Source organism: Montipora capricornis, chromosome 3 (genome assembly GCF_036669925.1).
Source record: "Montipora capricornis isolate CH-2021 chromosome 3, ASM3666992v2, whole genome shotgun sequence".
Taxonomy (NCBI): domain Eukaryota; kingdom Metazoa; phylum Cnidaria; class Anthozoa; order Scleractinia; family Acroporidae; genus Montipora; species Montipora capricornis.
In genome coordinates, this window is record NC_090885.1 from 65,668,611 (window position 1) to 65,684,283 (window position 15,673).

At 39.6% G+C, this 15,673-nt stretch overlaps 1 protein-coding gene across 2 annotated transcripts in view; it reads left to right on the forward strand.

Annotated features, from left to right (window-relative positions):
• LOC138043748 (myoferlin-like) overlaps positions 1–15,673 on the forward strand; it is a 68,678-nt gene that overhangs the window by 44,047 nt on the left and 8,958 nt on the right. For both annotated transcript variants that reach the window (XR_011131321.1, XM_068890167.1), the window contains exons 36-49: positions 79–240; positions 1,375–1,534; positions 2,929–2,996; positions 6,360–6,464; positions 7,079–7,204; positions 7,903–8,022; positions 9,405–9,440; positions 9,556–9,647; positions 10,583–10,753; positions 12,921–13,066; positions 13,255–13,394; positions 13,897–13,985; positions 14,772–14,867; positions 15,603–15,650. Coding sequence is in view for 1 of the 2 variants with exons in the window: in XM_068890167.1 (XP_068746268.1) it covers positions 79–240; positions 1,375–1,534; positions 2,929–2,996; positions 6,360–6,464; positions 7,079–7,204; positions 7,903–8,022; positions 9,405–9,440; positions 9,556–9,647; positions 10,583–10,753; positions 12,921–13,066; positions 13,255–13,394; positions 13,897–13,985; positions 14,772–14,867; positions 15,603–15,650 (1,559 nt within the window). In the remaining variant the exon portion in view is untranslated. The remainder of the gene's footprint in view (positions 1–78; positions 241–1,374; positions 1,535–2,928; positions 2,997–6,359; positions 6,465–7,078; positions 7,205–7,902; positions 8,023–9,404; positions 9,441–9,555; positions 9,648–10,582; positions 10,754–12,920; positions 13,067–13,254; positions 13,395–13,896; positions 13,986–14,771; positions 14,868–15,602; positions 15,651–15,673) is intronic.

A 15,673-nucleotide genomic window follows, 5' to 3' on the forward strand; every position in this document is an offset into this window, starting at 1 on the left:
CCGAAACGAATTCAGCCGGAGGATCTCATTCCATATAGGTATGTCACAAACCACTTTCACTTGTAACCTACCATACAGGTGTTGTGTTGGGGTGTTCGAAACATGAAGAAGTTTCAGTTAGCCAATGTTTCTTCACCAAGCATCGAGTTTGAATGCGGAGATCAAGTCATCCACTCCTCCATTATCAAGAACACGCAGAGAAATCCGAACTTTGATCAACCAATCTTCTTCTTTGACACGGTGAGGGCCGTTTTTTAATTGTTGATTCTAGCGTAAGCATAAAATTGGGTTAAGCTGAACTTCCTTTTTAGATGATTTCCGATAACTAGTAGTTGGATAGGGTTTTCTGTGAAAGTTTTCTTGATTGTTTCCTTCCTAAAACGCGACCAAAACTATTTGCTCTTGGAAAAAAAAAAATGCTTAATTTACCCAAAACGTTTCGCAAAAATAAAACAACGATTATCAATCAATTAAAAATCAAATGAAGAGGTTTCTTCCCAAGACTCTGTTGTGCTATGTGGCCTTTCGATTAAATACGAAGAGCCACGCAGGTCTCCGTAGGTATTATTCGAATTTCGTTCGAAATCATCGGCCTTTGAATGTAATATATAGATTTAGCCAAGCCTGAAAGCGGAGCTCCCGGGTTATTTATTCTTACAATAAGGTAACCTGGCTTAAGACTGCGATCCAATCAAAACCCAGTACCTGGTCAGCGGTCAACTAAAAAAGAGCTCACCTCTATGATCTCTAAACTTGAGCCCACGATATGGTCAAGTGATACTGGTCACATTGGCATACATGGAGGGGTGGACGTACGTACGGTCGTACGGTCGCACGGTGACCAATTTTCTCGCACTGATGGATTACAATATATAATCTTACCCATGGTGCTCCGGTATCAAAGCGAGAATGTTGGTGACCTTGTTGCTGAGCTCTTTACCAGTTATTTAAAAGAATCTGTCAATTAACAAAATGTTTTTATCAGAATATGACACTCATTCGGAGTGATTCCAATGAATACAAGGATCAAGAGAAATTAAAGGAGGTAATAACCTCCTTTATTTTCTCATGTTCCTATTCAGTTCCGAACTGAATTACTCAAAGATTGTGATATGAAAGCCCTTCAGTACGTGAGTCAAATCACCTACTTTAATAGAGTGTCTGCGAATGCTCCAGATTACTAATCCGAGGCTCGGACTCATTTTCACTCATATTTACCACATTAGTGCAGCATGATTTCTGTAACAAGATCACGATCAAACCAATGTTCACCACCAGCCTGGATGCAAATTAATTGCCAGTGATAAGGTCACTCACTTTACCACAACTCTCTGTGGCCTATTTCATCTGTCCTTCCTTCTTTTACATTCCTAGTACCTTCCCAAGGAAGAATTGTACACTCCCCCTATGAACATAAAGGTCCGGGATAACCGTTCTTTTGGCCGGCGGCCTATCGTGGGAGTTCACTGCATCAAATCATTGCAGCGTTATAGATGTTCGTCACTGGAGCACATTGATGCCGGTGACGAGACAGGTATGTTTATGTACAAGGGTGAGTGTCACGATCAGCTCTTCTTTACATACTTTAGCAAGGCGTCCGGCATTTTATAACAGTTGCATGATGACTGACATACTTATGATATATCTAGAGATAAGGCAAACGTCCCATTGTGACAAAAACCACCGAGATGGATTAAAAGGCTGCCAGAAATGATGCCAAGAAACAGAGTTTCTGACTTAGTGTTTATTACTATTTATATCATGTGTATAAATCGATTTTAAGTCGGTTAGCTGTCAGTCATCGTGACTGACAAGCTAGCATGGTTTGGCTGGCTATTTAAATACTACCAAAAATTGGAGTGTTTCATGTATTGGTATTAGCAAAAAGCGATTTATCTTAGATCAAGTTTAACTCCTTTACGTTTCTGGAGCTTCTCATCTTAATTTTTGTTCAAGGTAGATTTCGCATTATTTGAAAAGGATAGGTTCGTCAGAACCCTGTCAGAACCTGTGCTAATTGGTGGGCTTACTTGCACGGGAGCTTATTGCCGGAGGCCGAAGGTTTAAAGCTCGGTCGGACCAACACTTAGGGTATTTATGAGAAAGTAGTTTATTTCTTTCAAAACCTCTGCAATTGGTAAGACTTCAGGTACACCGCGTATTCTCGGAAAAGGAGGAACTTAAAGCTGTGTCGCCAGTCTCACAACACGTGCTAATAAATGTCATAGGAGGATTAAAATATCCTCATCCTGTTTGCAAAAAAGTACGGAATGCAGTCCTTGGTGAGGTCACCTGTTGGAAGAAAATCGTGAGGTAAAGCGGGCAATTGCTCGAGTGTGCATTTAAAAGAACTTTTACTACCACAAGAAGTTAACCTTTAAACCACTGGCAAAGTGTTGACAGTCAAATCTGCGTGAAGTTTCTCAAAGAAAGAGTTTGTATCAGAGACTTTGATCGTCAGTTGTGTTAAACGTCTTGAGAAGATTAAAACCCTAACTGAAGTTCACAAGTTCACATATCCCAAAGGCTGGGCTGGACAATATCTCTTCTTTTAGACGATGTTGTCTTTTATATTTAATATTTATTTATTTATTTATTTACTCCATACATACCCACAATAATATGACAACGATTACAGTTACAAGCAGGGAAAAGGACAAAAGATAGAAAACTCATACTTGCCCTCAACAAATAGGATGGTTTTAATGTTAAAATTGCCGAGCAAAGCAATTAACTTCTAATGAATATCAGGAAAAATAGTAATTTCATAAGGCATATTTGTTTCCTAGATGTTTTTTGTTGGATGAGAAGCGGTAGGTCATCCCAAAAAGGATCTAGCAAAACATCCTGATGTTAATTCTGAATCAAGAGTGCATTATATGTTCTGCACAGATAATGTCTTTAAGTTCATCATGTCTTTATACACAGATTTCCCAGACAAGACTGATGACGCTGGTTCTCACTTGATTGACATTCACGACGAGAAAGCCAAAACGGTAAGAAAAGTAAGGCCCGGGTCAAACGCCGTACTTCACCTGAGCCGAACCTGACGACAATTTGGGTCAACTCGAATAATTAAGAACACCTAATTTGAGTCGAACGTCGAACTTAATTCAGTCGAACCGAACTGCTACACCAAAGAAATAAAAAAAGCGGTCTTGTTGGGCAGTGGTTTTTCAAGGTAAAATCAATGTTTCGCCCGCTGTACAATTCACGGTAACCGTTACAAGGACGCTGTTGTGAAAAACTGATGGAATATGCAAATACGTTAACAGCGATGATTCATGCATACATCATAAGCACTTATGTGAAAATCGACGTTTGACCCAAAGTCGGTCTTCAGGCGTTCTTCGCGGCTGGCCAGGCGTGAAGAACGCCTCAGCCGCTCCAAATAAAATCAGTCAAACTTTATTGGGTCAAACGCCGTACTTCACATGAAGTTAATTGGTTGAATTGGGTTCGGCTTATGTGGAGTACGGCATTTGACCCGGGCTTAGGGTCGTCATTGGCAGTTGTTATGACACATGAAGTTTACATCCTTGAAGAACCCAGACAGGTCACCAAAATATTCTCAACCAAGAGAAAATGAGAGGACAGAGAAGGAGGCTCAAGGCGTTGGCCGGGATATGTTATGTCCACGAAAGTTATTTTTAGACGAGCGGAAGTCTTTGTTCTAGTGGAAGTCTGTCTTCTGAGATGTCCGCATGCAGTCTTGCCTCGCTCTCAGGTTCTTAGTGAAAAGAGAAAATGATGGCGCACGTGGAAGGCTGCTGAATATATATTTTCTTTCAAACATCGGACCGAGGTTGGCCTGCATGCGGACGTCTCGGAAGACTTTCGCTCGTCTAAAAATAACTTTCGTGGACATGACATATCCCAAGGGCAGGACCGGGAGCCTCCTTCTCTGTCCCCTCATTTTCTCTTGTCTCAACTAGCAACAGCAAATACGTATACCCAAGAGTAAGAACCTGGTACCAGGTTTGTCCCCATCAGCCTCAGAAAGTGTCTATTTTTAAACCACGTTTTGCGGGCAAATAGCCATAGCCCAAATGTTGGGGTAGACTTTCATATACCGGACCAAAATGACGGAAGACAAAAGAACCATGGTTATTCTGATTAGGCCTTGTTGATTAGGTATTGTTATGTTAGCTTTGTTCTTTTGTTTTATGGACGTTAATCATTCAGGGTCCGGTATATAAAAGATAAGCCAAATGTTGTACCTAATTCTAATCTCCCGGGATTAAGATTCTTTGTGTATTGTATTCTGCGGCATTTTAATGTAGCCTTTACATTTAAAAGATATAGAAATACGTGAAATAAAACCTTTTAGTAAATTTTCAGCTCCGACTATTGCATTTCTAGCTTTTTGATTGGCTAAAAAACTCCGACTATGAGGCAATAGTCGAAGTTTTACGTCATATGGAAAATAGTGCGCCAAGATGCTCTTTCCGGACGCTTTGTAAAATTGTGGAAATAAAAATCGGCGGCAAAACCCGGTTCGAGAATTTACTAAAACAATTATTCCATTATTTTATCACTTCATATCCAACTCGGGCTCATGGAATAATTGTTATTTATTCCACAAGGGTTTGAATTGAGTACAATATTGAGTTAGCCGATTTGGTCTATTGTTTATTTTCCCGCAAAACTTAGTTTAAAAATAGACACTTCGGGACTAGGTCAATTTGGTTAGGGTTAAGGGTTAGGGTTAAGGGTTAAGGGTTAAGGGTTGGACTCTTGTAACCAGTTGACTTTACTGTGCAATTGGGGAATCTTCGTTAACTTGATTTAGTTTTTACCTCTTTAGCACAAGGCGATAATTTTCTAATCAGCCATTACTGAATATACTAAATATTGAAAGTGCATTGCGTGATGAACTCTCTGAAAATTTGAACCCGATATAGCGATATTTGTTGTTTACAAACACGGGTACATTTCCGACTTTTGATATTCGAATTTGCCAACCACGGAACAAATGAAGTCATTGTTTCAACAGCCAATTAGATTCTGGTTGGCGTATTAATAACAACGGGTGACGTCACGAGAAACATCGCTATATCTGATAATCTCTGAGCAATGATTCTTTGAAAATGAAAACTCGATGTATGGGATCATTAGTCCCTTGCCATCCAAGAATTTATCAGTTTTTGATGGCTAATGAGTGTCTCGCTATCAAAGTTAAAGGCTCAGCCTTTTAAAATTGGAGATTTAACTACGTTTAACAAGTTCTTTTACCATTTGGAGTCAATTTGTAAAAAGCATGATGCCTACAGCGAGCAAACACGTATTACCTTGTTTTAATCGCCTTTAATTAAATACACCATCTTTGGATTTAAAGTGCACCTGACCTCAAAATTGTTACGTTGAATATCAAACACATGCATATTTACCTTTGCTTCTCTATATTTTACTTTTAATGTGCCTCATAAGGTATGTAAGAGAAAGATGGTGGCAATCGTTTGTCCCGTGGCCGAGGCAGTGAGGGGCATGGACCTGTTCCTTCGGTGACGTCCTAAACTACTTTGCATTACAGTTTTGCAAGAACTTTGGCAATGTAAATTAGTTTTTGTCGTCAGTTGAAGGAATAGATCCATACCTCTCACTAGCTCGGCCTGCTCTCGTACCTCGTCAGGTCTATATATCAAAAGGTAAAATATATGTTGGACATTTCACTTTTGCACAAGAAAATACTTTGAGGTTAGGTTTAGGTGTACTTTAAAATAAAACAGCGCGCGTGTGTTGGGATCTAAGGAAACCTGGAAAGTCGTGGAAATTGTTACGCACTATTCTACAGGATTTGGGCGTTCCATGTAGGGAACAGTTATGGAAAGAAACGTACTCCTTGAAAATCCCTCGCCTTGTTAATTTTGGATTATAGTCAGTTGAAGATCATTGAAATGGGAGGAAAAGCGAAGTAGCAATTCTCGAAAGGTGTAATGTGATTGGTTTAAGGACCGCTGGTGGCTAGAGTAACACAACGCTCACACATACGTAAGGATTTCCTGGAATTTCTGGCCTTTGAAAATTATTCGTTTGCTCGAAAATTGGATCGTTGTTAGCATCCAAATAGCTTCTGTTTCTTCTTTTTGATTCAACATCCTGACCGCCATGGTAAAGCTCAGCGCAACTGAAGATACTTTGTATTTGGCTTGCTACTCAAATCAAACACGAAAGACTTCATAACAGAGACAATGACTTAAAACTAATTGTTGCTACAATCTCAAATGATAACCAACTTACGAGAGATGATACAGTGCTGATTATCAAAAAGAGGTGTGGATTGAAAAATTGAATGCAAAAGTACGGGATTTGAAAGCTGTGAAACATCGATCTTTATTCCTTGCTTCCTTGCTTTACAGGAGCTGTTAGAGGAAGACATTGATTGGTGGTCAAAATTCTACGCCTCTCTGGGAGACTACGAAAAATGTGGCGACTACATTATCCGAGGATATGATAAAATTATGGTATGCGCCCGAATAACGCTTTCTTACTTTATGGGAGTCGTAATCACAACCATCCGATTGCTACTTCGGAATCTCTACCACTTATTTTTACGATGAAACTATTCACTTCTACAGACATATTTCGTTATTTTCTTCGGGGACAACGCAGAACTGGCATTTGTTTGTCTAACAAAAGGGCGTGGATTTATTCTGTTGTTGATGTCAAAGACGGCTTTGCATTAGTCTTAAAGTGGTACTGTGATTAAAACAAAAATCAAAATGTTAGCTAAGTACTAAGTGACCCAAGCAAGCTCGATTGCTTGAGTTTTGAAATACCTTTTAATTCTGGACCTTAAACAAACAGAGTGATTCCATTAGGGCAAAGCTGTTTTGCTTAACACTTCTAACAGTTTTCATTCTCTTCACTTCTTATGTGCACTTCATTTTCGAATTCTGTTATTTCTTATTGTTCGTATGTTGTATACATGCGGAATTTTTATCTATGAACTTGAACTTTAAAATGACCATTGAACGGTCGAAACGTTGCTCTTCTTTTTTATCGCTCGTTTCTATAGCTAAGAATTTTAACCTTGTGGAGTCTATTGTAAAGCACTTTATCTAATTTTGTGATTTAGGTCTATGATACAGAGCTTGAAAATAACAACGTTTTTGAGCGGTTTCAAGACTTGGTGAAAACGTTTGAGCTACATCGTGGCAAAGTGAAACCAGGCGAGGAGGAAACAGTTGTCGGTGAATTTAAGGTACGCACAACAATTGTCAATTACGATATGTGAACTTATTTGTGTAATAAAAGTGCCTTACAGCAGAGAAGCAAATATTCTACAAAAAAAAAATCCCAGTAGCTTTCAAGGTGCGTTGGATTGTAAGTTGGCTACTTTTAAAAACTGGAGAAAGCGTTTAAATTTAATTCTATTCACAGGACCTTAAAATAAAAGGGATGGTGATTTTTGTGATGGAGCAAAGGATGTTGAATAAAGTTGAAGACGTTTTTAATCCTCTAGAGGCATGAACGTTCGCTCTAAACGCTCTTTCCAAGGAGTGTCCGAAGCAACAACAGTGGACTCTGGTCGAGCCTACAGTATGTAGCTAAGTAACCTGGCCTAAGAATGGAAGCGAGGCTGCCGGTGACCCTGTTTTGATATAATCCTTTGAGCTGTAATGTTAATGTAGATTAATTAGAATTACAATAAACCAATTTACACGGTAAAAGCAGTGAGGCCTGTATCAATAAAAGGTCACCGGCAGCCTCACAGCCATTCACAGGCTAGGTCGCTGAGGAAACAACCTTTAAAATCACCATTTCCATTGTTCTTTCAAAGTTACTTTTTAGGTGTTCATTGATGTCCACGTCAACGGCGGTCAGCACGGAAGCCGTTTGCCCAGTCCCTTAAATTCCCTGTTGTACTCATCACAAGGGCTTTTGTATCCTTATTTACAGGGCTTCTTTCATGTGTACCCGTTGCCTAGCGATCCTAACGCCCCACTTCCGCCTCGCATATTGAATAACCTTCCCCCCAGTGAACCTGTCGAGTGTGTCGTCAGAGTCTACATTATCAGGGTGAGTCAACACTAATATTGTTGCCTTGTCAAGCAATGAAAAAGGACGATTTTTCAAAGAAACGACACTTATGGAGGCTATATTATAAGCATTCCATGTTTTTTCCCGAGATACCAAATAGACCTTTTTACCTTGTAATTTTTGTTTTCCCGTTTCTGACCACATGATATTCCTCATGAGAACAGTTTCTTATGCACGTGCATATGTTCTCATAACTTATGAAACATAAAAAGAGAAATTCTCTTGAGAAGTTCACGTGGTTTGAAATAGGAAAAATTGTACAAGCTAAAAGGTATATTCTGTAAGTTTGAAACTCAAGTCATCTACAGTTTATTTAGTGTGATTTACACGGAAGGGGGATAAGTACCCTGGGTATAAGAAGCCTTATGCAACATTGTTGTTTCGACTGTTGTAACCTCTTTTGTCCAGGTTAACAGAAAATGTCTTTATGCCTTTCCTCCTTGTTGTCCTCCGTGCTGCATAGCCTGGCGCTTGTTTACTGGGCCCAAACAAATTAAAGGAACACATGAAGTTGGGATTAATTGGCTATGAGCTAAAAGCCCATAGCCGCTTTAATTTAATCTCGATTTTCAGTTAATACTGCTTCTATTCTAACCTGCGAGCAGAGCCTCACTAAAACTCACGAGAGGGCGATCAAGGGAGGTTCTGCAGAAATCGTGTCAAGTCCTTTAAGTCGCCGAAGCCCAAGTTTCTTGGCTAATCACTCCGGTCAAACCGGTTTAGGAAGCGCGCGCATCATATTTTTGACAAGGCGAAGATTAAAATCGAGCCTTCAGTACGAAAATCAATATGGCGCCTAGCATTGCGATCGAGATTCGGCCTGGGTTTGAAACTGTCTCCAAGCAACGGCTTGCGCTTACGCAATGAAGAGTTAACACGATTTCTGCAGATTACTTTTTTTTCGTCGAGTGAAGAAAGGTTCTGCCAGCAGGGTAGTTATATTCACAATAAATAATTATTTACTAAACTGGCCCAGTAAAGGTGAGGACCCAAAACACGCAAACCATGGCAACAACGGGAAAATGCTAAGAGGATAAGGGAAGGGGTAGGAGGGATGAAAGAAAAACTCTTCCTTGCTCAGCGAGTAACAGAAGTGAATGGTATAAGAGCGCTGTACTGTTGCAAGTGTGATGCCTCGTATGGGGGGTACACAGTGAATCAATCGTCTGTAACCTCAAGCAAGTACCCGGATGCTGTCACGCTTTAAGTAACGCAACTATATTATTACAAATACCAAAACCGGTGGAAAGGCATAAAAACTCTATTCGCAAGCAAATATTTCATTTCTTCTCTTGAGCTCACTCTGTACACACAGTGGGCTTATTTTAACGTCATGTTTTGTTTTCTTACTTGATTTTAAGGCAATTGATCTTCAGCCGATGGATTCAAATGGCTTAGTGAGTGGACTCTATTTTGATTCAGTTTCATGTTCTCGTACACTTCTAAAGTCGCTTTTACGCATAATTTCATGTAATTATGGCGTTTTAAAGCAGCTCTCATTTTGTGTTTTAGGCCGATCCGTATCTTGTAGTAACTCTGGGAAAAACCAAAATCAAGGAAAATGACAAATACATCCCCAACACATTAAACCCCGTATTTGGAAGGTAAGTAAGCAATTTCATACAAGGGGTTACGTTTATGCAAACGTTGTGCGTGTAGCACTCATATTTCAACAGAATAGGCCACTTTGGAAAATATCATAATACTCTTTGTTTGTCCTACAAATTTTGCATAAGCATTGTTTGCAGTTTCTCTTGGGACTTACAATGGTCCCAAGAGAAAACAAAAACAAAACTTATTCCAAATTTGGGGGGACAAACCAAGAGTATTATGGTATTTTCCCAAGTGGCCTATTAACTCCAGGTGATATGGTGACGTAATTTGGAGGACTGGGAAGAAACATTTTAACGCCGTATCCCACAACCGCGCGCGGCCTTAGGTGTTGTTTCTAAATTTCCTGCAGTATTACCATCGCCAAAACTCAACAGATCAAACAGATCATTCCTTGTCTCCCACATTTCTTGTTACTGAATGAACATTTAAGTGGCAACCGCCGAGATCTAACCTCGCCTCTGCCATGTTGAATTCGAAAATAACATTCAAGGCCGCACGCGGTTGTGGGATACGGCTTTAAAATCTTTCTCCCCAGTCCTCCGAATTACGTCACCAGATCACCTGGCTATGAGAGGGTGATGTGAAGTGCTATTTCCAACCCATGTAAACCAGGTGAGTATTAGCCCTACTAATGGGAATGGGGCCACTCAAGGACAGAAAAACTCTGACCAGGGTGGGAAATGAACCCACGACCTTCGGGTAGATCACCACTGCTCTACCGACTGAGCTTACAAGGTCAGACGGGAGCAAGTCACGGGAATTGACCTGCTCTTGTCTGACCGTCTAACCAATTTCATAGTTCAGGCCACGCCGGTTTGATGTTGACGACGGCTCACAGTTCCAAAAACTGAATTGACTGTTTTTGCAACTGGTTGAATAAAATATGATATTAATTTCAAATTACTTCGATGATATTTTTCGACAGGATGTTTGAGCTAACAGCTTCCATCCCAATATCCAAAGATCTGCAAGTAACTGTTATGGACTACGATTTGATCGGGAAAGATGACAAGATTGGCGAGACAGTTATTGATCTGGAAAATCGATTCTTGTCCAAGTTTGGGGCCTTGTGTGGCCTCCCACAAACTTACTGCACGTAAGTTGAAACTCGTAAAGCATAAGTATGTCTTGTTTTCACTTATTTTGACGAGGTTTGAATCCGCGACCCTCCACACCTTAGCTAAAAGCACTGAAAAGCAAGAGACCAGCATCGCGCAGTCATTAATGACTCATGCATTCAAACATCGCGCAACAACAACAACTATACGTACGAAATTATATATGAAATGGATCCTATATTGAACTGCGGATATGTGATCAAGTGAAACTATGATCTTCGCAGTTATGAACGCAATTTTAGTGACTGCATAGAGAAGCCTCAAAAATTCAGGACTTTAACAGGGCTTGAATCCGTGACTTCGCGATGCCGGTGCGACGCTCTAACCAACTTAGTTCATTTCGTTCACTTGAACTTTATATGTACCCAACAATTTACAAGTGATGAATGAATGAATGAAATACTGAAAAGGGTACAGGCTGCCCAGTCAGGTTAATATAAAAAAAGATCCCTGAAAGAACTCTATGCATCCTTGAACCCGTTTAAGTTGCTTGTCGTATTTCTCGCAACTCGACTGGATTGTGACTTAATTTTCGATGTGAAGGTTAAGCATGCACTTGTTTTGAGAATGGCGAACTGCGCACAGCGAACGAAATTCTCGTCACCAGAGCCTCGGAACGACCCAAAGCTCTGGGAAACTCTGTGTAGGAGAACATGCGCCATAAGGTTTTCATAGCCAAAAATTGGCTATTTGAAATTTATGGCGCCTGCTCACTCCTCGTGCTAACATGAATGCACCAATTAGAGACACTTTTTATTGTTCTTCACGAAAACCAATGAGAAGACACTTTACTTCAGGGTTCCCCAGAGCTCTTTTCTCCCTCAGTCAAGAGAAGAGCTCTGGGGTCGAGATTGAGCGAACGAGTGAAATATTTTTCAGCACGAGAAGAGAAATTTCTTATCTCCAAGCGGCCATGCAATATTCTATTTATTATATAAACACCAATGAAATACTAAATCATTTAACAAAAGGTATCGAAAGGCGCGATTTTTATGTGTAACCATAGCAACAGTGAACTTTTCACGGGTGAAGACATAATGTTTTCGCGCGAAAGCTCACTTGGTATTTCATTGGTGTTTGTATAATAGATAGAGGATATTACATGGCCGCGCGGGGATACGAATTTTATCTTCGAATACTTTCAGCGCGAGAAGATAAAATTCATATCCCCAAGCGGCCATGTAATGTTCTGTTTCCTACATAGATATTGATGGAATGTCCAGATTTAAAACAACTTGTTTTATTCATTTTCGAAATGATAAAAAAGTGGTCACCAACCGCTAAAGCACGCACGTTGTGTAACATGAAACAAGATATGAAAGTTATGAAAAGCAAATCATGATAATGTAAAATTTTGCAATAAAAATGTTAATGTAGTAAAGAAGAATTATATTAAAGCATAAAAGTATCTTACAATGAAGAGGAAGCTCGCTCTTTATTGGCTAATCGTGTTCGTTACCATGACGACACATGTGAAAGATACAAATGATATGTCTCATGCGCGCGGTGAAGATATAATTTTTTAGTAAAAGGAGAAGTCCTGGTATTTCATCAGTATCTAATAATATATATTTTTGGCTTCATTACCACAAGCGCATCGTTTTCTAATCTATCAGCCAAAAAATCAGTAAGGAATATTAAAAGTGCATTGCATAATGAGCTATCTCTGAGACTTTGAGCGCAATTTGTCAGATTATCTCTGAGAAATGGCGCTTTGAAAATTCGACATTTTACAAAGATTGTATGGGCTCATAAGCGCTTTTGCCACCCAAGAATTTATCGGTTTTCGATGGTAAATAAGTCCCTCATTATCAAAGCCGAAGGGCTTAAAACTTTTAACATTTTCTTTTATCTTTTGAAGTCAATATGTCCTCCGTCACCAAACTTGTATATTAATGAGGCAAAATTTAAACAATGACGTCAGAAAGATTCGCCTATAAGAATAAGCATATAAGCAACATGCGCAAACGCAGTGGCGTTAGGCACGACAAGGTAGATCAAGTCTTCTGTCAATAGAAAAGACTCTGATCAGCAAAAAGTACTTTCGTGTTTGTTGCTCGCGCTTATGCCCATTGCAAAAGTGGTAGCGGTTTTCAAGCCGATTTGCTTGGGTTGAACTTTAAAATCCTCCATTCATATTTTTAGATCTGGAATTAATAAGTGGCGCGATTCTCGGACACCGAGACAGATTCTGGACAAGTACTGCGAGACAAACAATCACTCGAAACCGCGATTCATCGGCAACAACAGAGTCATTTTCAATGGAGATGAATTCTTTTTGGAGGACTTTGGTAAGTAGTTCTTGACACAATTGGCACACTTTCCATATTCCTTTGTAATATGGAAAAAAATGTTGACCGGACCTTGACAGGGACGTGTCACCACGTGCTGCTTCACACTGTTCATCAATGATCACTTTTCACTACAGTGTTTGAAGACATCAAAAAAACATTGATCAAATTTGATTTTGTCTTCATAGAGGGTGAAGTCACGATTAATCCTCACATGGGTCCCCCTGATCAACGACTCGCTTTACATGTACTCAACAGCCTTCCGCTTGTTCCTGAACACGTGGAGACACGCCCACTGTACAATACACTTCAACCTGGAATAGAACAGGTTTGTTATGATCACCATAACGAATTTTTTGCGTTGGTTTCCATGCTCCAAGAAGCCTATAATATGGAGTCTACATTCCCTTTAACTTATGTCGGATGCCGATTGCATTAAAGCGAGCCTTTTTTTTTTTCAAAAATGGTCTTTCTCATTTTTACATTTCCCTCGAAAAGATCACTTTCCTTCCGAATTAGTGGCTTTTCCAATGCTTAGCTACAATAGGTACAAATTACGTATGCAAGGGTTTTAAGTTTGGAATAGTGATAATGTTTGTGTTTTTGAAACCGTCAACTAGCGATTGAAAGCCCTTCGTCACGGTAAGATATCAAGTCATAATCATCCAATTAACTTAGCTGCCCTTTCTCGCCCGTTATCGGATAACATTCAATTTCCTTCAATTAGTTGTTAATGTTGCGGTTTTGTAAAATTATTACTAATGTTTCCCCTCAATAATTACAGTGATGAAAACTCGTTACTTGTCGTATATATTGTGTTTTTATCTTAGGGAAGGCTTCAAATGTGGGTTGACATTTTCCCGAAGACGTTTGGAGCTCCAGGGATGCCATTCGACGTTTCACCACGGGAACCTACCGAGTAAGTTGGCTTCTGATGTGTCGACTGATGAGTCGAAGAAGTACAATTTGGGTATTTTTGTAAGTTACAACCAGGAGACCCTGGGAACGAGGTTGTGTAAGTTAAAATGGTGAACCGTTCGGGAGATCTATGGGACATATGACTTTCACTTGATCCTGGCATATGAACTATGATCCTGGTGATAATTGCCTGCCAACTGATATGATAAGCAGATAACCTCAACAAGTTCTCACACGTAGTTTGACATTGCGGAAAGGTCTTATCGCCTGTAACTATTTAACTATCTAACTGACTGACTGACTGAATAAATGAATGAATAAACAAATAAATAAATAAAAAATAAATAAATAAATAAAATTTCCACTGGAAAAAACCGGTAGTTACTTAATCCAAGATAGAGCAAGGGAGATAAACGGGTTTAATGCCGGTTTGACATTACCATCTACTTTGCATCGGGAAAATTCTTCTCTAATCTGAAACAGTGAGACAAAGTAGTTTCTGTGGAAGCTACTCTCTCATGGCTTACTTGTGAGTCAAAGAAAGTAAGGCATACTGCAGGTGAAAAAGAGCGTTACAGCAAGAAAATATGCATCGGAGGTTTTGGGAGAATTAAGCACCATCAACGATATTATTAATGCTCCTCTTCATGGTTTGTGTTTGTAAAGTCTTGTGGAAGTGGACACAGCCCCAGTGATTATTATGCTACAGTTTCATGACCCACTATTAAAAACCGCTCGAAAAATGATTGCAGAAATTAACACTTGTTGCGTTTGCTCTCGTATTCAGTTACCAGCTTCGTGTTATCATCTGGAATACCAGTGACGTCGTCCTTGATGAAGTGTCAGTTATGGGTGAAGCGATGAGCGACATTTACGTCAAAGGGTAACTGAGTTCAGAGACTTAAAAAAAAATCCATTAGTCTTTTTTTCATGTTCCCTTTAGTTTGGTGCATCACAGGCCCTAAACTTTAAGATATATGCCCATCCTGGCGTGTAGATCACCTGTTTGGGCCTTGATCAATCGAATTCAAGGAATGGAGTTCTAGAACGCTTCTAAGAGAATTAAAAAAAGAAATATCTGGGACGTAGGTTTTCCGTGCTTTCCTCGAATTTATTGATTGCCGTCTTTTGTAGACTAGAGTAGTACCTCTTGTCGCCCCATTTAAGGTAATTGTATTCCGGATTCCATTTCCTTAATTCCATATTCCCCCTCGATAATTTGGGACTCCTGTTGTATGGAGCATTTTCACTCATGTGCTCAGTTTCCATATTGGATTACTGAAACAAAAAAATAGTTGCATAATAATAGAGTTCAATTCCCGGAGGATTAGTTTGGTATACCATCATGGCTGCCATTCCTTTGTTTTGGAACACCAACATGGCCGCCGTGACGTCATATGAAAACGCTCTATAAGTTGGTCATGATCAAAACTACTCGGCGATTTCTGTTATTTTATTACCTGTCTCCTGTTGCATAGAGCATACGAATGACGAAGGGCTAACTTCTGTTCGCACATTATTCCTTACGCGGTGGTTGATTTATCTTTATCAGCTGGTTTGAGAAAAACATTTTCTCGTAGAGCGTAGCTAATTTGCGTGAAATTTCCTTATGTGACAGGTGGATATCAGGAATTGATAAACAAGAAAAAACTGATGTTCATTACAGGTAAATAGAGTTCACTAAAGATA